Below are 23556 nucleotides of genomic sequence, written 5' to 3'. Positions count from 1 at the left end.
CATAACTTGGCTCCATTACAGCAACTGCGTAACAAGAACTTTGAACAATGTAGTGTAAGACTGAGGGGATTCTGTGAGTGAGTAGGCACTAGCCCTGAAAAGAGAAATACATGCTTCTCACTCTGAATAAAGGGCTTAATTTCTGTTACTAGAAGTTGCCCAAAAGAGAAAAACTTACTTAGTAATTCCAAACACTTTTATTTATTTTCAGACTGAAATAATTATTTTGCCTCCACCTCAAAATTCTCAAAACTTTTACTTTGAATTGAAGTGTTTAGGTTTAATTTTTTAATCTAGATACTGAACAAGAGAAAACAGCTATTTGCAGAGCTTTTTTTGGAAAAGACTCCAGGGCTTCCTTGGTGTTCATCAGTGTAACTGGTGGTTGTGGCTGAGACCTAATTAATATATATTTTGATATATTACTTTGTTATTGGGTCCTGTAATACGGCACGCAGGTGACTTTTGAGGCTGTTAATATTTCGTTCCTCCCACAGGCACCAAATTTGAGTCTCTGACAGGACAAGGTGGTTATGGAGCAGGTTGGTTGGCATTCCCCAAAGTCAGTTGTGCTTTGGGTTCGTGAGGCCCTCAGTTAGCTGGGAGAGGTCATCACTGTAGGTCCAGCCCTCCTGCACACCCAAGTCCTTTTTTGCAAAGACCTTTTTCTTCACCTTTTCAGGACTGATGACATCTGTAAAGCATCAGGTAGATCTGTGGGCCCAAGTCTATACCGCTCCACAGTAAGTAGTGCGACAGAGATGCCAGGCAGTGCTACCCTTTGGAAATTGCTGTAGCTCATACAAAGACCTTCCCATCATCTGAATTATACTAATTGCAAAAGCATCTTCTTTTCCATAGACAACGCCATCTCATAAAGGCTCAACACAGGATGCCGTGTATACCTATTCTGCCTTGTCAAACCATCTAGAATAACTCAAGTTTGCTCTGAGGACCTAGTTGTTAAAGTCAGTAAACTTTGGTGATGGGAGACATTATGTGCAATAGGTAGTATTGGCACAGTAAAAATAATAGAAGTCTAAGCAAATTTGTTTACATTAGCACAGTTGAGTCCTAATGCAGAATGTACCAGTCATTACTTACTTCAGCAGGACAAGCCTAAGCCTGGAAGATTAGAAGCATGGATCTAAGTGCACTTCCTGAATGCTTCTGTATCAGTATCATGCTATGATTTATTCTACTCTCGTCAGGCTGTGTTTTATCTTAAATTGGTATTTTTGCTGCTGTATGTCCACATTGCTCTTCTTGGATGCCAAACTTTCCTAGGTCTTGTTCAGATTATTTTACCAAATTCCTTGATACAGATTCTGGCATTTTTCTGACACAAAGGTTTTCATAGAAATTTACTGATTTTTTTCCAAGACTGAAACTCTGTACGGCTTTAAGAAACATTCATTTGGAACATTTCCCATGTCAGCTTGTAATTTTTAGTCAAAACCATATACAAGAAAAAGCTTGTGAAGATTATAAAAACTTGTTGGTATGGAGAATTACCTGATGTGCAAGAGTGCCAAATTCTGTTTTCTTTGTTATCAACTCCTAAGCTTCTGGTTGTTCAGAAGCAGAAGGGAATAATACAGAAAGGGTGGCTCTGTAAATGCTATGCCTTGCTGCCATCAAGCACGCAATATTGAGCCAGGTCTTTAGTCTGATCAAAGAGAGCAGTTCCTGTCCCGGTGGAGGCTTTTGGTCTGTTGTTTTCCTGGAACAGTTTCACAGTGTTGGGGATTCTTCCGGAACAGGATCATCTTTGTAATCTTTGAAATCTTTAAAATTTCAATGGGCTGTAAATTCATTGCTTACTGCATTCTTCACCATCATAAACAGTTGTTTTAAGAAAACAAAGTTTGCTGTGGTTTGTAGCTGTACTTTAGTGTGTCGATTCTACTGGTTTTGATCTAAACAATTAATAAAATATAGCTGAATAAATGGAATATATAGAAAGGCTATGATTAAGCAGGGAAGATGTTCTTTACATAATAGAAAAACCAGGTGTTACTGTGATTGTCACTGTAAAATACCTAAATTGACATCAGTTCTGCCTAGTTAGCTAATAAACAAGATACATATAACTGAACAGTCTTCAAGGTTGGTATCATGTAAGACAATGCTGGTTCATCACTTTCTAATAATGAGATACTCCTGGGTGTGTTAAAGAAAATACGTGTAAAATGCCAGTTGCTAGGTTTTTAATTTATTGTCAGTTGTTGATCTAAACAAATTTAAGTATTTTGCTGATGCTTTGGATTTGCTAAATTGAAAGAATAAAAGAATGCACAGTGATATAAAATTGCCCTTCTAGTATACCTATATCTCAGGAACACTTGATCATTGCCATATGAAGCAGTCACTTATATTGTGCTATTTAAACATATATTGTGTATTTAAACATACATTTAAAACATTTTTTTAAAGATAAAAACAAAAATAGTTTTTACCCTGGATGCTTTTGCTGTACTGTCAGTGAGGATGCCAAATAGGCCCTGGCAGCACAGATGGTACCTGTGCTCCTGCTTCCCACAGGCAGGAGACCTAAGAATCCAGGAGTATCACTTTCAGTTCCAGTCATATTCAGAGCTCCTCACTCAAGCCCTTTGCAGGAAAGTAGTTGGATTTCAAAAGAGTGATGAAGTGGGAGATACTAAAGTATCTAGTATGAGGAGGGACATGATAAAAAGGTTGACTTTCCCTTCATGTCACGAGAGACTCCCCAGCTCAGACAGGTACAGCAGGATCTCCAAATATTCCTATAAATAAAATTCTGCTGTTGAATGCAAGATGATATGTCAAGCTCCTGACACTATTGTTTCCGTGTAAACATAAAAACCTCTTCATTTTACAAAGAAAAATAATTATGTTTCCCCCACGGGAGTAAGAAGTGTCAGTGTTTGTCTTGAATTTCCCCATTGTCACAATGGCCAAAAAAATTACAAGTCAATTACAAATTACACCTTTACATAGAGAAGTTAATAATTGACATGTTGAGAAGAAAAAAGCATTTGTGAGAAAGTTTAATGTTTCATATTTCAAGTACTGTTTCAAATTAGCAGCCACTCCTGGAAAAGTGTGGTTGTATTAATTATAATGTATTAAGAGTTTTCATTGATAAACAGCGTCAAGGGAAAAGCCAAAAATCCATGGCACAAGCAAAGAAATGCTAAGTACTGAAGAATTCATTCTTGCAGAAAAATTCACATGAGAATACTATGGTGTACAGTAACAGTCATACCAAAGACAGTTTCCTTGGTTATAATATTCATCTGTAGCAGCTAAAATATGGGCACCTTGAAGGATCAAACATACTTTTGGCTATACAGGTCTCTGCGCAAATTACGAGGTTCCTGACCTTGTTTTCTTTTTAGGAATACATATATATGTAATAAAGAGGAAAGTTAGTCATAATTAATCTTACTATTCTTCAGGGTTGATATAAACCTATGCCGATGCTGAAAGAGGAAAGACTGCATGTGCCATTTTCTCAGACATCAACACTTCAGTGATTTACCAAGTTCCTTGTTTGAAAGCTACATGTTAATTGTTTCTCTGGGTCCAGTTTCCTTTTCTCTTTTTCACCCCAAATGGGTGACAAATGCACTAGAGAAGCCAGTCAACATTGAATATGCTTTTTGGTAATTATATACTCAAGCTTCACAGAAGCCACCATCTCAGCATATTCTCAGCAGCCTAAATATGCTGATCAGAGGTGTCTGAGAAGGCTTCAGGTCTATTCTTAAACTTATACTCAGGTTTCAATACAAAGAAAGAGGATTTTTTTATGCCACAGATATTTCTATGTTTAAATACATTTATTCATCGTAGTAGATTTCCAGTGGTTATTCTATCCTTAGCAATTCCTAAATGAATCAAACAAGCACTTCTGGTCTAAAGCACTGGAGTTCAGGAAGTACATGCAAACACAGAATTATTTCATTCAACTGGAAAGTTTTTGCTTTCAAATGTTATCTTTTAATATGTCACTGATTGAACTAAAAGGCCAGGTTCATTCTTTAATAAAAGCCTGTTGAGCTTTGACATCAGGGACATTACTGCAGGTAGGTTTTGTCCTTGGAATGACATCACTGGTAAAAATAAATTAAAATAATCTGAACAGACCTGCAGTTCGCTGGAGTAGTTGTGGGTACTCTGGAGAGCAAATAATTGGTAACGCAAAAATTGGTAGTAGCAACCCAAAATATATCTGGGTGGTTTTGGTGCTGTCTGCTCCACTGGAAGCACAAGATACTACCTACTGAAGATGCATGGGGAGTTAATTCCCTGAGGCAGGCTGGGGTTAGAATCCACAGTGAAAAGGTTCACAGTTCTTGGAAAGAAATTATCTAACTGTGGCATTGACCCCTGTTGTTTGTTTGGAGTATTGCAGGTGAAATTCAGAGCCAGACAAAGATTATGAAAATAAATGTAATCAGAATTTTTGAAACTTTGAAGAATGACTTGGGTCTAATTTTTGTCAGATTTTTATTACAGATCCAGGTCAGTTGCTCAAAATTGAATCATCTAGCATTAAATGGTAACCTTGTAGATACTTGCATTTCTATGATACAGAAAAAGCACCTGCAGATATTTAAAAGGGGTTTGAAAAGTATCTAACTAGAGACCTTGACTTCCACACTATCAAAGCAACATTAAAAGTCCATTGTAGACTTCACTGCTTTGTGCTAGAATAAAAACACACACTGAGGTCACGGGATTCTTTTGTATCTCTGCTGTAGCCCAGCACTGAATTCCATTAAAGTTCCTGATAATCATCTGCCTTTTAGCAGGCTTTATTATCATTTTTTCTACTTTCCAAGAACAACCTTGTAGAAGGGTTTTGCAGTTTAATTTAAAGGCAATCTGGTCAGAAAAAGGAAGGTCTGTCTTTTAAGCAACTTTTTGGAGATTTGTCTTCTGTAGAGAACATTTGGTTGAATCCCTTAGATGCCTAATGTTCCAGAAAGGAAGTGTTGTTGGTATTTTATATGTTGCGTTGTGTTTTTAAGTCCACCCCTTTAAGCTTTATATGCAGCAAAGTGCTCAAACTACATTTTCAGTAGAAACCAGGAATGTCCTTCACAGTGAGTTTTATAGATAAGTTGCTAGCAACTTGATAGCAGTTTTACAGATATACTGATAGCAAATGTAGGACATGTAACATGCTGTAGATGTAAGTGGGTTTGACTTAAAATGAAATGTCAGCATTATAATTATTTGTGTTGAGGTATCATATACTAAAGATGATAGCCTTATCTGTGTATTCTGATATTGTTTTATTCAGCACCCAGTAGTGATACTATGAAACTATATATATATGAAAATAAAAAAACACATTTCATAAGCAGAGTTTTCTATGAGGAGAAGAACCTGCATTCTTTCTAGTATCCCAGGTAAATTTGTTTGTCCCTGACTCCTCTTTTCTTTCTGGTTCTTCTGTATGGTTTTCACACAGATACACCAATTTACTGCCAAGATATTATTTTCTTACCTTTCCCATCATGTTTTTTCACCTGCGTTGTTTAGAACTGGTGATCACTCTTTACTGCTTGTGTGGTGCCCCAGTATTGCTCATTATCTGACTCCCCACAAATCTAAATGACGATACAGAGCCTGCCTTTTTGTTTCCATACCAATACCATTTCTATTAACAGATCCTTAGTTCAGTGTCATCTGCCTTTTTTCTCTTGATTTATTTCTGAAGTCTTGATCTGATGAACACCAGAACTGAAAAAGTATGTTTCAGATTTTATTTCTGCATGTGCCATGCACATACTCATAATGCTTAATTATGTAAGTTGTCCAATGGCCTTTTCCAAAACTTGATGAAAACAGTAGCAGTTCATCTGCTTGTTTAAAAAGCTTGTGCCAAGCTTTCCAGAAGAAAAAACGCTGGACACACCCGCTGCCAAACAAAAACCTGGGTTTTATCCACCATTATGTAAACTACTAAAACTTTGGGTGCTTTTACTTGAGTTCTAAGTAAACAGCTATTGAATTCATGTTTTCTCACTCTCAGGGACTGGAAATAGATGTGAAAGAAACAAGCTTGATTAATGTGGTAAATACATTAAGTCAAGTCTGACATGTATCATCCTAAAATATGTCCATTGAGCCTGCAATATTTGAGCAAACACATTTATATTAAAGAACCCTCAAAACCTCGAGACAGATTAGGTGAGGTCTGTAAAGAATTACTGAGATAAATGTAACAGAATATGTGACAGAGGAAGGATGGTGAACAAATTCATCTGTATTACTGCCTGCGCATTCAGTAAAGAGAGATGATCCACATGACTGTGGAGAGGCAAAAGGATAATCCAGAAGTTGCTTAAATGTCAGGCCAATCCTTGGATGCCTCTAATGCATTTAATGAAAAACAATATTCAACTGATAAAATGTCTTTTGACCACAAAAGAAATCCTCTCTTGTCATGAAGTCTCAATGCCTGAGAAAACAACTTATCACTGTCAGTGTTAATTCCTTTCATCAGGCCATTGATAGAAGTTGAGAAGAACCATTTAGCTATCATCTTATCACTGATATAGCAGTTGAATCATTCATTTACACATGATCAGATAAAGGAAAAATGTTTGTTTTATCTTCCCCATCACCACCCAGTAAAGCTGTGGAATACCTAGAAGTCTCTACATGTGAGGTTGCTGTCTGTAAAAGCCATCAAACGAAACCAGTTATCACCAAATCTGTTTCCAACCTGGGTCTGTTCCTATTTCAAATCTGCATCCTCAAAAATGTTATGTTTTGATACAAGTTGTATAAGGTATTAGATTTTTGATGAATCCCCTATACATGACCAATGGTACAAGTATGAATGCATTTACTTGTACATCAGTAACAAAGCCATTTCCTAAAGCCCTGTGTGCATGTGGAAGGTGAGAGGTAGGTGTTAAATCTGTAGGTGCTGACTGTTCTTTAGCAAGCATGCTTCCTGGGCTGGAGCTTTGAAACCAGACATCAGTGTCGCAGGCAATTTAACATGCTGGCTTGCCATATCTAACTGTATGGATGTTAATCCAAAGGACTTGGTTCCCAATTGCTAAAACAATGATGAATTATTAAATACTAAAATAAGCTGCTTGCCTCTAGCAACATCAGGATCCAGACTTGTTCATGAAAACAAAACAAAACAAAAAAGCCTCAAAACCTAGTGCCATAAGGGGACTGGAACTTATGGGAGAGACCCTCAAAATGCCCTTATCTGTCATGGTCTCACTGTCCTTCAGGCAGGAGGTATGTGTGGAAGTACACAAACAGAACAGAGCTTGGCTCAGTAAAAAGCAGATACATTTGTACTTGCACTGACCTGAATACCTCTGTCAGTTCCTCAAAGTTTATGCCATTTCATGCCTCCATCTAATATCCCCAAAGCATTAACATCTTAATGCAATAATCAAGCACTGTTCTTCCCCTTTTGTACTTCAAAATCCTTATTTTCAGATCCTTCAACACCATTAAAATTACCTGTGTCTGTGGTTTGCTTACTTTTCTGAACCAGAGTAGCTAAAATGAGGCATCGCTGAGGGGAAATCTTGTTTAATAACCAATAGCAACTGACGGTCTTGTCTGTAGAGACATACCTCTAGGACCACATAGGTTGGAAATCCTCCTGCTCAGGGTCTTTACCAGTTATGTCTTGAGTATCTTCAAGGATATTGTTCTAAATGTGTCCATGACCAGTGCGCCGTTTCTTTGGGAGGCTTTACACATCATTTGGAAGTCCTGTGTTCTTCACACTGCAGTATTCATGTTACTGAAGATTTGGTGTGGTCATGCTTTTGAGTGGCCTTCCAGAGTGGTGTGGAGCAGCATTCAGCATTTATCATCTCAGGACTTGCTCATCAGAAACAACTCATACTGGTGCATAGAGCTAATTAAATATTCTGCCCTTCTACTGAGCTGCTCTACATCTTTTCAGTTGTCTACATCTTTATTAGTGTGTGTTTTTCAAATGGGTGAGAAGGTGAACAGGCTACTCTGCAGAATGGAGAGAGCTGTGAGAGGAACAGCGTTATATGGGGTTGGGCAGCTAGAAATGGGAGGAATAGTGTCTTCTGTACTGTGTTCTTGACTCGTTTGGCTTTTAGGTATTTCTGCAAGGATTAATTTTGAAATGATGGTCTGAAGAAGCCTATGATAACCAAATGAAACTTTCTGTGTATTTTTCTACTTGTTACTTAGGTTTTATAAGATGATGGAGAACCTTGCCAATGTGAATAATAAAGTAACATTCCTTAGTGTTTTCTAATTTATGTCAGCTTACCTTCTTCAGAGTCTGCCAAAAACAAATAAGTTCTTTGTATTTTAAAAGATAGTACACATAGCATTTGTCTAATTGCCAATTCTTCTGCAGCACTGCTGCAGCCTACTGCCTAGATTGTCTTCCTTCTGTGGAGAGAATTAATATTTTGGATCAACACTTCCTTATTAGCCACAATGATTTGCTTAAATTTCCTTCTTTGCCATTACATTTATTCACCCAGAATTGCCAAATTTTATCACTAGAACAAGAAGAAGTGTAGCTCTTTATATGTTATATATAGGATACAGTCTAATTATTATTCAAGATACTGAGAATCTGCTGGTCTCATTCAGGCTTAAAATGTCAATTAAACAGGATGGCCGGGTTCTTCAACTCTGAAGTTAATGCTGCTATGTTGATTTACACTACTTTACAGTCTGGCCTAATCTATATTCGTTTTTATCACTCAAATCAGGACTGTGCCTGATTATCATACTTATTACAGGATAGTACATGCCAGTATTCTCTATAATAGTATGATTCCTTCTATTTGAAACTTTTCTCCTTTACAGTTTTTTGCTTCTGGCTAGGACCATCTGTGGATGTGTGTATGGAGCTTCAGTCATGCATTGCCTATTAACTCTTAATTCATATACCTGAAGTGCAACTGAGCAAATTGAAAAGCATTTTGGATGAGGACTTGTTATTTTAAACAATTGTTTCAACTGTGCTCACATGGACTTTGTGCCCCTTTTCTACAGTGACATCTAGTAGACTGTTAATGAAGAATACATTTTCATCTGAATTATCAGTTATATTTGAGCTGTATCAGCATATGTCTTTCCAAATTCTCACTCTTGAGTGTAGGATGCCTATTCCTAATTTTGTTGTTTCACTGCCATTTTTAATTGAGTTTGAGGAGCTTTAATTCATGTCTTCAGTCAGAGACCTGAATTGTTGACATTTGATTATGCAATTAGTCATCATAGCAGATCACAGGAAAACAGGGTCTTCCAAAAAAAAGTCACTATAATGGAGATATAATACCTATACAGTTAGTGCATTGTTTTTAATACTAGGTGAACGCGAGAATTTCTCTGTGTTTGGACAATCCTTTGTTAGGAAAAGAAAAAGAAATCAACAAATATATTTATAGTGAATAATTTCCCTACTTCCAATTTTTAACAGGCAAAGAGGCCCAATACATTGTTTCAAAATGGTAATTTAAATGGTGTCTTTATAATATCATGTAGCATTGCATACTTTTTTTTTTCCGAAAAAAAAATAGACTTGCTGAAAAAAAAATCTCTGTTAATGTATTAAAATACATTTCAAAGATGGGGTAGTGGTCATGGAAAACTGTGAAGACGACTGTCAGTCTATTGGGCAAATGACATATTGATGTTGGTGGGTTTTGCAAAAAAAAAAAAAGCTTAACTTGGGAGAAGCAGTAGAAAGAGCACTGAATAAGTCGGTAAAGTCTGTATTTATTGTTTTGGTTATTTTTATTGTTATTACAAATGAGCGTAAATTGTAATCCCATATTCAAGCACCCATGAGTGAAGTTCACTTGTAGATTCATCATTTAAAAATACACTGCGCCATCCTTCTCTCATTTACCTTTCCCTAGTATATGTTAGAAATAATTCCATTTCACCAATGCAGTAGCCATGGGAATATCAGCGCTGTGAAAACCTGAGTCTTTTCTAGTTTTACCTAGGATAGCCTTTGGGGTTTTTAGTTTTACATATTGGTTATACTTTTAAGTCTAGATAGAAAACAATAATGCATTCATCTTTGACTAATTGGATCAAATTATGGTGCAAACCCAGAAGGAATAATCTACTTAAAATTGACATTGATTTGGCAGAAATACATTCATTTTTTTGCGGTTGCTTTAGCATTGCAGATGAAGAGAAGGATGTGCAAATAAAGAGATCTGTTTTGCCATCTGTAGTTTAAGTTCTTCCTGCCAATGCCACATGTAGCCTAAAGATGTTTATTAACTGATAAAGCAATTTTGCAGAGGCCTGCTTACATTTGAAATATTATTCTGAAAAAGAAAAAAGTATTAATTAATAATTTGGCATGTTTCAAAATACTAGAAAAATTGTACTCGCTTGGTGTTTCAGAAAAAAATAACTACATGTTCTCTGCTTCTCTGTGTCAGTTTAGTAGAAAGTCTTGAACTTTCTAATGCAAAGAAAGGTAATTTGTTACAATTAGTGTATTCTGTTATGATGAGAATTATGCCCTTTCGTTTTTAGTGTCCTAGATACTCCTTGAAGAAAGCCCATTCGGTGTTACATATCTCTCAAAACCTTCTTTCAAGGCTTGAATCTGTACCTCTGAAAACAGCTTGCTGGAAATTTCCCAGGGAAACTGTTCTTGATACAGAGCTATTTTTGACTGATTTTTTTCTCTGAAAATGTCTGCTTTCTGTGGAAAATTCTGGTGGTTACTCAAAGGTTTCAGCTGAAATTTGTGTCAATCTTGTGCAGTTTTGTAGGCCAAAACTTGAAAATTTATGTGAGGAAGATCTCAAACCAGCTGTAGTGGTGAGCACAGGGGAGAATTCCACATTTTTCATGAGGTGGGATGCTTCTTTGAAAGAAAATACGTCCCTGTGCTACTAGCATAATACATAGAAAACCTGTTGTGAGCAGAACTACCTGTGATTTTTTTGACCTAATATACAGTTGTTCTCTTTTTTTCTGTTTATTTTTAGTGTTAAGATAGATTGGCCATCAAAGTTAAGTAACATACACTTCTGTAACTTTGCCATCTCCAAATAGAAACTGTTAGTTTGTGTCAGTTATTTGAAGCAGAGATAATGTCTGTATGCAGTAATTGCATCTGGTATCCATCAGTATGTTTCATTAGTAATATCATGGTTCTACCTCATGGGGAATGGCTGAGGTTATTGAGCTGCTTCTGGAAATCCTCACCCCCTCAAGCAGCACTGAGAGGTGGCTGCCTTCTGTCAGTCATGGCACAAGTTGGTAGAGAGGCAAAACTTTACTTACAACATGGTAGGTTCTATGATGATCTCCTCTCATGACCTGTAAGTCCTTCCCTGCATGCCAACACCCAGAAATGTCTCCTTTGTTGTGTTTAATTCGGAGTGGGTGAATTGCCTGACCATTTTGAATGACATTACGTATGCACGTAAGACAATATACCTGCTTAATAGAATTGCTGATTGATGCCTTATTTTAGCTCTGTGGGTAAAACTTTGCATCTTGTGGTTTCTGTAAAGGTTTTTATGGATGATTTAAGCATCATAATAAAATTCACATATTGTTTTAACTAGATGGTCAAAATAACTGTGAGTGAAGATACAGACTTGTTAAAAATATAACAGGCCCTATGTAAAGAAAGACTGCTATGTGATTTGTGAATAGACTAAGCATCTGTCAGACTCTTTAAGATACAACATAAAAAGACTTTATTAGAATGTGAACTTTACTTTACCTGAGGAAACATTTTGAAACACTCTCCAGTTATTCAGTTAAAGGTTTGTTGACAATAACATGTGGCATTATATCCCTCTTAGTAAAAGTAAATTTTCACATTATTGAAGAATGTGTGTCAGAAGCTGTGTTTAAAAGCTGTGTCATTACCTTCTGTCTTCTATTGTATGAAATTCATGAAATCTCTTGGATATGTGCTAGGACTCAACATTAGAAAGAGTAATGTGTAATCTAAAAGCAGGACAGATTTTACTCCATTGCCTATTTTGAGTAATTTTGCAACCATCAATGTAGAACTTAGCCTGAGGGAGGATGGACCCACATTTCTTGTGTTGTTCTGGAAGCAATTCCCTTCATAGTAGCTGTTCTATGTTTTCTTTTATTTTTTCCCCCAAATTGATTTTCCTTCCATGTGCATTGTATAAAAAGAGGACCAGAGAAGGGTGCTGTATAACAACATAAAAAGCGTGGTACCAGCTCAGACCGAGGGCTCCTCTCACTCTCAAGAGTGACTGATACCAGTGCCTCTGAAGGAACACAAAAGCCAGGTCAGCAGTCAGGTTCCCTGAGTGTTCTCTCCCAGTCTCCAATGATTTTTACCAAGAGTAGTTTCTGAGCTAGAGTTGGTGTGTTGGTGGTATCTTTGTGGCAAATGTTTCAGAAGAAATAAAAAAAAAAAAGATGAAAAATAATTAGATTTAATGACCTTATGCTGGTATTTAAAATGCATTGTAAAATTATCTATGCTCAGGGGAATGCCCTAAAAGACTTTAATGAATTCTAGGTTGTCAGTTCTTGACAGTGGGCTATGTTTACCTCTAACTCTTTAATTTTTGCATTTCATAGGAAGATGTAAAAAAACCCACAGAAGGAGCTGCTATTGTAATTTTCCCCAGTGATGATCTCATTTCTAGAATTCTTGATACCTACCACTTGAGAGTATGTCCCTTTTCTATTTCCCTCTTGTCCATACCCTCAGAATGGTGTACAATTTTCAAAGATCCTTTTTATTCTATCTCTTTTGGGTGCTGACTCCATGTTGAAGAGGTCATAGTGGTCTACTGGTACCAGAAAACTCTGGTAAACCAGTGATGTTGAAATATGCCAGCACCTGTCCAACAGTACAAATTACCATGGTGTCCATGTGATGTAGGACATGAACTGCATGGTCATCCGCCCTGTGAAAATACTAAACCTGAAAATTATTGAGAATTAGGGAGGTAGGGAGTTCAGCAGACTTTCAGAAAACTTTCTGTGCAGTGTTAATTCCTTTTGTTTAGTGTTTGAGAAGCTTCTCAACATCAAAGGTCTTTCTCAAATTGTCCACAAAGCTCTTGCAATACCCTGTCATCAAAAGATTTCCATGCAGTCAGGAGTTTCACAATCTCCAAGAAATTTCTCTACATTGTTCCTTATTTCTGTTTCCAGTTTTGAGAAATGTTCCTCTGCAGTAAGACTTCCAAGACTTCATTTTCTGCTCAGACTCAAATCCACATGATGGGAGGGAGGGAAGGGGCTATTTCAGTATTTCAGACTTTAGATTCTAGTCCGATTGTTCAGTGAAATGGCAGATGGTGAGTCTGTCTGTGTCCACTATAAAATCTGATAGCAATGCGTGAGCTTCTTTCTTCCCTGGCAGTGAAAGAGGGGAAAAAAACCTGAAAAAACAGAATCAGGCAAGGAATTTGACTTGTATGCCAGGAAAAATTCACAGGGAGAAGCCATTAAGCTCGTATATAACTCTTTTCAGACTTTAATGTTTTGCAGAATCATTTTTCTTCTATTGAGTAGTACTGTCAGAGCATCAGAGATACAAGTTTTACATATTTTCATTATGTAGTCTTGTGTAGCTCTCACTGATAACAGTCATTAGAAGTGTCAGTGCAACTGATGAAATCAGATGGGCCATGAACAGTTCAGTTTGAAAGCTGTCACTGAGATATGGAATGTATTTTTTGATTTTGCAGTTGCTTCATAAAAGTTTAAAAACAACACAAGATAATGTATATTCATTTAGTAATACAATTTGTTCTGAGAGATACTTTTTTGTTTGTATAATATAGCTTTAGGGGTGAATTAGTTACTTTTATTAGTGAAAAATTAACATCCATAAAGAATTTTGTGGTGTACTCTCTGGATTTAGGACTAGGTTTTTGAGGATTTCTTAACATAGTTGAGTCATAGGATTTTTCAAAAACCTCTCTTGAGTGTCACAGTGGGAGCTGCTGAGCTTTGAGCACTTTGAAATCCAGGCTCTTTTGCCGTTGTTCAGAATTAAAAATTAGTGAGCTCTTTTAAAAATCTGTTTTCCACCTGCTGTATTTCCTTTGTCATGGATAAAGTCTCTGTGAAGGAAGACTATAATCAATGAAAACTGGTTTTCCTTTTAATTGAATGTGACACTGCTGGTGTGCTCCTCCATCGCTCTCCCAGTTATTTTGGGAACAGCAGGAGGCTGTATTTTCTTGGAAGTATAGCCCTTGGTATTCATTTCTCTTGATTTTATGCCGTTGCTTTCATGGTTCATTCCTAGATATAGAAAAGGTAACTGTCAGCAAGACAAATCCTTGTCATTTTAAGAAACATGACCTTAGAAAACAAAATCGTGTTCATCTTCCAGTTTGCTGGAACAGCATTTTTCAGTTCATCTTCACTGGTATACATTTTGAGTCTACTTAATTTTCCTGTAATAATTAGAAGGGAGTTACTTTTTATTTTCTTAGAGAATGCTCAGAAAGGAAAAAATGCTACAAAATCATTCAGAGTCCCTGTGGAACTGGGTTGCAGAATCAGGTCCAGCATTAACCGTACAGACAGTAGATGGGAGAAAGTTCAGATTTTTGTTTTCAGGAAGTTCTTTTCTGTGGTGTCTCCAGTTTACTCCATGTCTCTGCTGAAGAGTTCTGCCTCTCCAGCATAACCAGTTTTGCACAGATGTCTTTCTTCTGGTCAGGAGACAACTAATGGAAGTCCTTTCTTATTCTACATTTTCCTTTATTTACTAATTCTGTCATCAATAGTCAAGAGTTGAAGCATTGCCTGTCCATGAGCTAACACACGGTTAAGCTTGATTGTCTACAGAGTAAATGTCAATGGCAGACATCTAGCATTTTAACTTACTTTTCTGCACTCTGTTATGTCCTGAGAGGAACAGTTCACCCACTTCTAGCTAGGTATTTTACTATTTAAAAAAAAAAAAATCTTACAGGAAGGATAACTAGAGTAAGAGAGTTCAGTGGCTGGGATAACTCCTTTTGATGCGGCAGAACCAAATTAATTCTCTTCTTTTTCACATTTCCTGGATAACCTTCAGCAACTTCTAAGATCATTATGGCACATTAGCTCAAAAATATGATGGAAAACATTGTTGCCAGCTAGCTGTGACTTCCACACCTTATCTCCTTTTACCTGTGTAAAGAATTAATTGGAATGCAGTAATTGTGTGAGAGAAATCAGTCACTTGTTGCCCATTTAAAAAAGAGAGTGTGGTTTGTTTTGCTGTCACAGCTCAGCTAGACCCTGTAAAGTTAATGTGTTCAGTATGACTGTCAGTCTTTCTTTGATCCTGAGTGACACGGATAACGTCATGAGGACCATGTAAATACACACTGCTTCTCTTATGACAAGAACCAGGAAACATAAATAGATGTTTAATTTATCTGTAAGTGGTTTCTTACTTGCTATCAAATAAAGCCCATTGCAATTAAGATATTAACAGAAAATTAGCATGTTAATGTTCTTATTTCAAAAACAAAGAGGCAAAGCCCATAGAGGATAAATGTTTCTGCATTTCTGAGAGTATTAGAAACACTACAGAGGAAAAAATAATGAAAATGACTTGACAGAGGACTGCTAACTACAACAGACTTAAATAACAAATAGACATACCATAAAAAAAATCAATACTCAGGAACACAGAAAATAGAGATGGAAAAGATATATTGGGTCATATTCTGCATCTCCTGCTAGAGTACCATTGTTCACTGCAATCTGTCTTTTATCCAGTGTAGCCTTAAATTGTTCAAAGCAAAGGAAATTCCACTACTTCCTTTGGGAGTGTCTGCCACAGACTGAAGATCTCACTGTCAGGGGATGTTTCCAGACTTTTAACCTAAATTATGCTCATTTTCCAGCCATTAATGCTGAAGTTGCCTCCTTGGTGTTTATACCTCTCAGAAGGACCTTGCCATCATAGTCCCTTCAATATTGTTTGCTCATTATACGAACAAAAGGCAAGTCACTGGAAATCAATCGAAAACGATAGGGCAGGGTGGTGCTGTTACATCCTAGTTGCTAGAATAGCAAAGTGCACATCTCTGCACTTGCATCTCTCTCTGTTGCATGGTTAGTAGAGCACCTGTCCAGTAGGATGAATAAGCTGGAGGGCTATGTGTGACCATACTGCTTCCCTACCAAGTACTTAAGGCAACTCTGTCTGGCATTGTGTTAGAAAGTGGAGACTTACCTAAATTGGCATGTGCGGAACCAGAGCATAAGAAGGTAAACAAGGACATGGCTGTTGCTGTAAGTTTTCAGGATGCTCTGAGAGACAGGTATCTCTGGGAAAATCTGTAGAACTTAGTTTTATGTAAGGATAAATGATACATTTTAATTAACATCTTCTTGTAAGTGAAACAATTAAGCAAGCAGAGGTATGGAGAGGCCAAGCTTTTGTGCAGTGTGGGTTTACGTAGGAAGAAATACATTATGCTGCTGAGGGCCTCACACTGGTACTCTCCAGACATTCTGTGGGCCTTCAAACTAGGTCATGCCCTTCTTATTCATTATCACACAGTAACTCTGAAGCAGACCAATTTCAATGTTTTGGCATCTGTTAGTTTAATTGCACCTCAGAATGGTATTTCATTGTATGCAGTTAGATGTGTTGCATCAAAAGCATACAAATAGCAGTTAACAGCATACTCACAAAATGCAAAATGTTTTTTCTTTCATTGAAACCTTCCCATGAAGATGCCCTTTTTTCCCATAGAACCTTTCACTGTCTTTAAATACCAATGACACCTTTAGCTTCACCCTGTCACACAATTTTCCTGTATCTTAGAGTCTTGCTGCCAGATGAGGACGCTGGACAGCGGGATTGGAACCTTCCCCCTCCCTGACTCAGGGAACCGTTCTACAGGGCGACATGTTTCTAGACAAGAATCAGCCTTGGAAACAGAAGACCTTGCACCATCTGAGCAAGTTCTGCTTTCACCTCCTTCAGTAAAAGCCAAAACTCTTGAGCGAGAAGTGCCTTCAACAGCTAAGAGCCAGGAGTCTGTAGAAAGCATAATTAGTCACTCAACATCGGATCCGGCCATGACTGCCAAAGGTATACGACCTTTTCAAAGTCGCCTTCCAAAACCAGCTTCCTCAGGTAAAATGTCAATTACACTGAAAATCACATTATTTCTGCCCTGACGTCTGTTTTGATTAGCAGAAGTCCTATAATAATGACTATTGATAACAGAAATGTTAAATGCAGAGCAGAAGATATTCTTTTGATGAATGCATAAGGTTAACAAGTTTGTGACCTGTCCATATGGAAATTTTGTAACACATAATGCTTATCTGAGGAAGAAAAATGTGTTAAGTACTTAAATCCTTTTCTCAAGAAACTGTACTTGAAGAAAAAACATATGCCAGCCTTGGAATTTGACTTGAATAAGAATGCAGATGTTCAGCGATTTTCAGGATCAGATTTTGCAGCAAAGCACAAAACATATCCATGTTGTGACATGGAAAAGATATATTCATATATACTTGCTTTTGAAACCAGATTTGGACTAAAGACTCATATGACCTCAATGCATAAACTCTGTCCCTATGAGTATATGGCCTTGACCTAAACAAGACTTATTACTTTTCTACATTATACAGAAACAATTCTGTATACAAACATAAAATACCTTACTTTCACTTATCAGCTATGTGTGTGTTTAAACCATAAAACAAAAGCTGATAAAGGAATAAAAGGGCTAGCAATCCAGCAAAGCCCCAAAAAACCAACTTTGTATTAGTAAATAGTTCCTTTGAACTCTGTGCAATTTTTTGTAAATGCACATTGACCATTTATAATCAATTCTGAAGGTTTTGAGATATTAATATATGTCAATAACATTAGAAATTATTACATACAGCATTTATAACAGCAAATTTTTTATAGTCAGCATGATAGGTATGGTACAAAATGCAGTAAAAGTAATTGGTTTAATGGAGAAGAGTATTGTTTTATCTTGACCAAATGCAATGTCATGTATTTATTGGGGTTATGGTTGTTAGCACTTTGTCAGCAGAAATATTTATTGCTCCGATAAAAGTTGTGAGTGTTTAACTTGCATAAATCTGTATTACTCTAAGAGAGATTCCAGGTAATTAGCATGTAAGGTTAAACATCGTTTAAGCTTAGTTTAAAGCCATCAAATATGTGTTCTGCTAATGAGCTGATGTCTATTGAGCCTAGAAGGAAAAAAGTCTCTTCTGTTTGTTCATAAGATACATAACAGCAGAATTCTAATTTAATATCTTAGAACTTAGTTGATTTAGCCATATTCCCAGTGCAGTATTTTAGTGGTATAATAGACTGCAAACACACATTGTATGCTTCATTGACAACTCCCCTACTTGTTTCAAATCAAAGCTAAATAAAAGCTGGTTTAATACTTAGTATTTTTTAAATAAATGTACTGTTAATTAATGGTACAGCTAAGAAGGATTCAGAAGAGAAATCTTAGTTATAGATTATATGCTACATGCTTGAATAGCCACATGTGTGACCTCAATTCAGCAGTGTACTATAGAGTCCATGATTAAACACTGTCATTATAACAAATTGAACAGAAACTGCAAGCATTGAATTGCTTCATAAGAAGTCAGTAGCAGTAAGATTGTTCTGATCTTAATGCTAATATTCACTGCACCAACCTTGTAAGGTTTGTATCTTAATTAAATTGTCATGAAGAGATGTTAAAAAAAAGTAGCATACATCAGATGGTGGGGTCAACTCATTCTTTACTAGAATTTTTTTATTTGATTCTTCTCTCCCTCACTCTCTCATCCAAATTACAATTATCACTTTAATTCATATGCACCATATATCTTCTTTGATGTTCTGATTTTGTGTAGTGCAAATATAGCAAATAAAAAGGCTAGCTTTCTGCTAGAAAGGTACTTCTAATTGTATTTATGTTAACAGACTGTTCTCTCTCTGAGGACATAAAATAGAAAAGCAGATCCTACAATGCCTAGTAGTATTGAATGTTTTTTTCTTATGTGAAAGAGTATATGTTTTAAAATTAATAGAGGGATTTAAATCCGTGTGTTCCTTTTCTCTTGTTAACTAGAAAAGGCTTTGGATCAAATTCTGCAACAGTAGCTGTTAGAATTATTCCAGTAAGTTAGTCAATTGTTCCTTTGAGTAGTAAGATATTATTTGACATAATGAAAGTATCATGACTTGCCCCTAGTTTTTACTGGATTATAATTGAAACACTGTCATGAAGATGCTGTGAGACCTACAATTTAAATAATGTCTCTCTTAATTCAGGAATAATTAACCTTGCAAAGCAGAGTGAACAAGAACCAAGTTCTGTGACCTCTGCCTCATTAGAGCATACTGAAGAAACTGTGGAAAATAGAAAAGTTCTTCCAGAGTGGACCACCAAGAAAACTACTAAAACAAAGGTATAAGTTAAGAAGTGCCATCTGTTAAATGAGATATGTATTGTGGTAAAAGAATCAGAAATGGTAAATGTTTTTAATATAGTGGAAGAGTAACTAGCAATCTAACAGCTCTATTTATTTTCTTGCCCTTCGTTTATAATTTCATTATTTATTAATAATAATAATACAGCACCCAAAGGTACTTTGTCCTCATGGCTTACAAACATGTTTTAATTAAGATTCCTCACAGTCATTTTATAGACATGGAGAAACTGAGACCTTTTACCATTTTTCTCTTCAAGAAACTTGATCTTGTTTGTTGGCTTTCCATGAGAGTTGGATCTCGGTTTTTTTGTTTGTTTTTTGTTTGTTGTTTTTTTTTTTCCTGCCCCGGCCTAGGTTTCGTTGTCTGTATGACTGTGTAGTATAAGTGTTTGAATGGATGTGCTATGGAAGTATTGTGAACAGGAAAATACTCTTCTTACATGTTTCTTTGTGGTTTTTGTTAATCCTTGCAATGATCTGTCTGTCCTTCAATCTTTTAATGAAAACTGCAGAAAGAACAGGCAAATACATATACCTGTGTGAAAGCTACTGCTGATGGTTGTCAAGTTACTCATAGTCAGGAATGCCAAGCTGTGAAGCCCCCTGAAAAGTACAGGGTCAGCAGGTTAGCAAAGAGAGAAAAAAACTTTATCAAGAAAGTGGGCGTTAAGTAAGGAAACTGTCAGACTGCTAGTTGCAAGAAGCTAAAAACATTTTGTTGCGTAGCTTTTTTGCATCCATGTATTTACCAACTGAGGTATCTCGCATTTTTATATGGACCATTCTCTGGATATTTGGAGGAACTCCTCTTCTTAGTGGCAGAGTTCTGGGAGGAGGTAAGTAGGTTGAGGAGTATAGGGGAGCACAAGAGAGAGATAGGTACTGGAACCACACCTTAACTTCCCTGAGACAGGCCCAACAGGCAGACAGGACGCATGACACAGAGGATTCCCTGTCCTTTCCCCACCTGGCTGAACACAGTGACTTAAGGGACAGGCGGCAATGGCATCAAGACAGGTCTCCCCTGTGACCACCCCACCTCCCCAGGTACCTGTGCATGATAGATACAAGGCTCTGCAAGTGGAACCAAACAGTAACAAGGACAATAGTTCATCTAGCATGGAGGTTAAGTCAACCTATGCCCTGCATCAAAACTGCTTCCATAAAGAAAAAAGATGGGTCATTGTCATAGGAGACTCCCTTCTGAAGGGAACAGAAGGCTGAATATGCAGACCAGACCCACTTCTTGAAGTCTTCTGCTTCCCTGGGGCCCACATTAAACATGTGAAGGGAAAGCTTCCTGCCCTGGTACAGTCCTCAGATTATTACCCATTACTGACTGCTCAGGCAGGCAGCCATGCAGTTGTAACAAGAAGTCTGAGGGCAATCAGGAGAGACTTCAGGGCCTTGGGACAACTGGTTAAGGGATCAGGAGCACAAGTAGTGTTCTCCTCTATTGGTCCAGTTGCAGGGAATAATGAAAGAAGAAACAGGAAGAGCCAGCAGATCAATACCTGGCTCCGACCCTGGTGTCACTGCGAGAGTTTTGGCATTTTTGATCATGGGTCAGTCTACACAACACCGGGCCTGCTGGCAACAGACGCGGTACACCTGTCTCAAAGACAGTAAAGGATCTTTGTCCAGGAGTTAGCAGGGCTCACGGAAAGAGCTTTAAACTAAATTGGAAGGGAGAAAGGAATAAACCCAGGCTTACTAGAGATAATCCTGGGGATAGTACACCAGTGTTTGAGGGACAGTGTGCTAGCGAGGTCCTTCAGTTTGCCATCCCAGCGGAGGCAGGGTGCAGAGACCCATGCAGCAGCAAAGACGCAGGGATTACTGATGTGTGAAAAACCACAGAAGCACCCGAGAACAGTCACACAGGAATTGGGGCTTATCCCCTCCAAAAAGGTGGTGGGATCAACAGCCCAACTGAAGTGCATCTACACCAGTGCACGCAGCATGGGCAACAAACAGGAGGAGCTGGAAGTCACTGTGCAGCAGGAAACCTGTGACATAGTTGCCATCACGGAGGCACGGTGGGATGGCTCGCACAACTGGAGTGCTGCAATGGATGGCTGTCAACTCTTTGGAAGGGCAGGCAAGGGAGGAGGCGGTAGCCCTCTGTGCTAGGGAGTGTTTTGATTGTCTAGAGCTTAACGATGGTGATGATGGGGTTGAGTTGTGCAGGACAGCCGGGGGATCTGGCCCAGCCAGCGCGGGGTTATGGAAGGCAGGTCCATGCCAGGGACCCTGATCTCCTCCTGTGACAGGGAGAGTCCCTCAGCGGGCGCGGGAGGGGCTGGGGGCTGTGCCTGGGCCTTCGTAAAGCCTTTGCCAGGGTCTCCCGCAGCATCTCCCGGAGGAACCGGCTGCCGTGGCTGGGGCGGGTGCATTCTGTGTCGGGTACGAGACCGGCCGGACGGCTGAGCCCAAGGAGCGGTGCTGAGTGGAGTTACATCCAGTTGGTGGCTGGTGACAGGTCGTGTTCCCCAGGGCTCCATGCTGGGGCCAGCCAGCAGCCCTGTTTAATATCTTTATCAACAATCTACATGAGAGGATTGAGTACGCCCTCAGTCAGTGCACAGATGACACCGAGTTGGGAGGAATGTTCATCTGCTTGAGGGCAGGAGGGTTCTGCTGAGGGATCTGGGCAGACCGGGCCCATGGGCCAAGGCCGGGGGTGTGAGGTTCAGCCCAGCTCCGTGCCGGGCCCTGCCCGTGGGTCACACCAGCCCCAGGCAGTGCCACAGGCTGGGGCAGGGGGCTGGGAAGGGGCTGGGGGGGCTGGCAGCCGGCTGAACAGGACCCCCGTGTGCCCAAGGAGGCCAGCAGCACCCTGGCTGGTACCCGAAGCAGCGTGGCCAGCAGGGCCAGGGCAGGGACCGTCCCCCTGTGCTCGGCCCGATGTGGCCGCCCCTTGACCCCTGTGCCAGGTGTGGGCCCCTCTCTGGCACTGTCAAGCACTGGAACAGGCTGCTCAGGGAAGTGGTTGAGTCACCATCCCTGGAGTTATTTAAAAGACATGTAGATGTGGTGCTTAGGGGTACGATTTAGTGGTGGACTTGACAGTGTTGTTAAGGGTTGGACGTGATAATCTTAAGGATCTCTTTCAACCTAAATTGTTCTATAATTTTCTGATTTAGAACAGAAGCAGAGATAAAATTGCTTGTCTTGTGTGTCACTGACAAACTGGTGGTGAATCCTCTGTAGCACAGTAGTGTTGGCTTCCAAGTAACAACCGCATCAGTATGTTCTTCACCCTGAGCCAGTCGTGACTGACCACCTCCAGTTCCAAAACCATCTTTACATGATACATGTGTTATGCTAAGTTGTCTGCCTAAGACTCAGAAGGTCGGCGTGGGTGTAGCTGATATGTGAATGTGGTTCAATGGCTTCGGGACTACAGCTGACTTGTAGTCTCCCAGTTTTACAGGTAAAGCTGGGCATACCCGGCTACATGCAGGTATCCTCAGGCCTGGTCCCCTCTCCACAAGTATGTGCTTCCTATGAAGTTGGATGTCCTTCTGCATGAGTTAAAAACTGTGACATGAATGGGAAGATGAGGAAATAACACTCTCTGAAAAACAGAATTAAAAACTCTTTTGATTCTCTGATTGGCAGTTGGGGTTAGAATAGCAGGTGGTATTTGTACCTGTTTTGTGGGTTTTATTGTACTGAGCTGCTTCCCCTAGAAGTTTTAAGTCTTCAGGTCTTCCATGATTAGAAGCTGTCCAGAGCTGTCAGTGTTCCTCTTTACTCGCAGAAGAAAATCCTTAGTGCTGCCTCCGGAAGAGAAATGGGATAGGAATCAGCGAGGAATTAAGGGCTCTCCAGTACTGTAATGTAAATGCCAGGACAAAGAACATGAAATTAGGAAGAATTTAGGATGTACTAATATAGAAAGCATGAATATCGTCTACTGGCCATCCTAATGGTCTCTAGAATTGCAACAAACTATTTGTTGTGTGATAATTTTACATGTTACAAATACACTGTATTAAACATACTTGTGAAGTTTGAAAATTTAACTTGGTGGATGACATTATCTGAAAATGTTGGTAGATATGAAAATAATGTAATAGTGAAAAAAGTGGTATAATC

The 23556-nt window shown here is 38.6% G+C and overlaps 1 protein-coding gene across 10 annotated transcripts in view; it reads left to right on the top strand.

The window, feature by feature from the left end:
* Window positions 1–23556, top strand: part of NCKAP5 (NCK associated protein 5) — a 245870-nt gene that overhangs the window by 192885 nt on the left and 29429 nt on the right. For 7 of the 10 annotated variants that reach the window (XR_008748414.1, XR_008748415.1, XM_055812073.1 and 4 more), the window contains 2 exons: window positions 16808–17122; window positions 19292–19428. Coding sequence is in view for 8 of the 10 variants with exons in the window: in XM_055812073.1 (XP_055668048.1) it covers window positions 16808–17122; window positions 19292–19428 (452 nt within the window). In the remaining 2 variants the exon portion in view is untranslated. The other 3 variants (XM_055812074.1, XM_055812079.1, XM_055812078.1) reach the window with 3 other exon arrangements.

Source organism: Falco peregrinus, chromosome 8 (assembly GCF_023634155.1).
Source record: "Falco peregrinus isolate bFalPer1 chromosome 8, bFalPer1.pri, whole genome shotgun sequence".
NCBI lineage: Eukaryota > Metazoa > Chordata > Aves > Falconiformes > Falconidae > Falco > Falco peregrinus.
The sequence above is the reverse complement of the archived record's forward strand: the minus strand, read 5'-3'. Positions and strand labels throughout refer to the sequence as shown.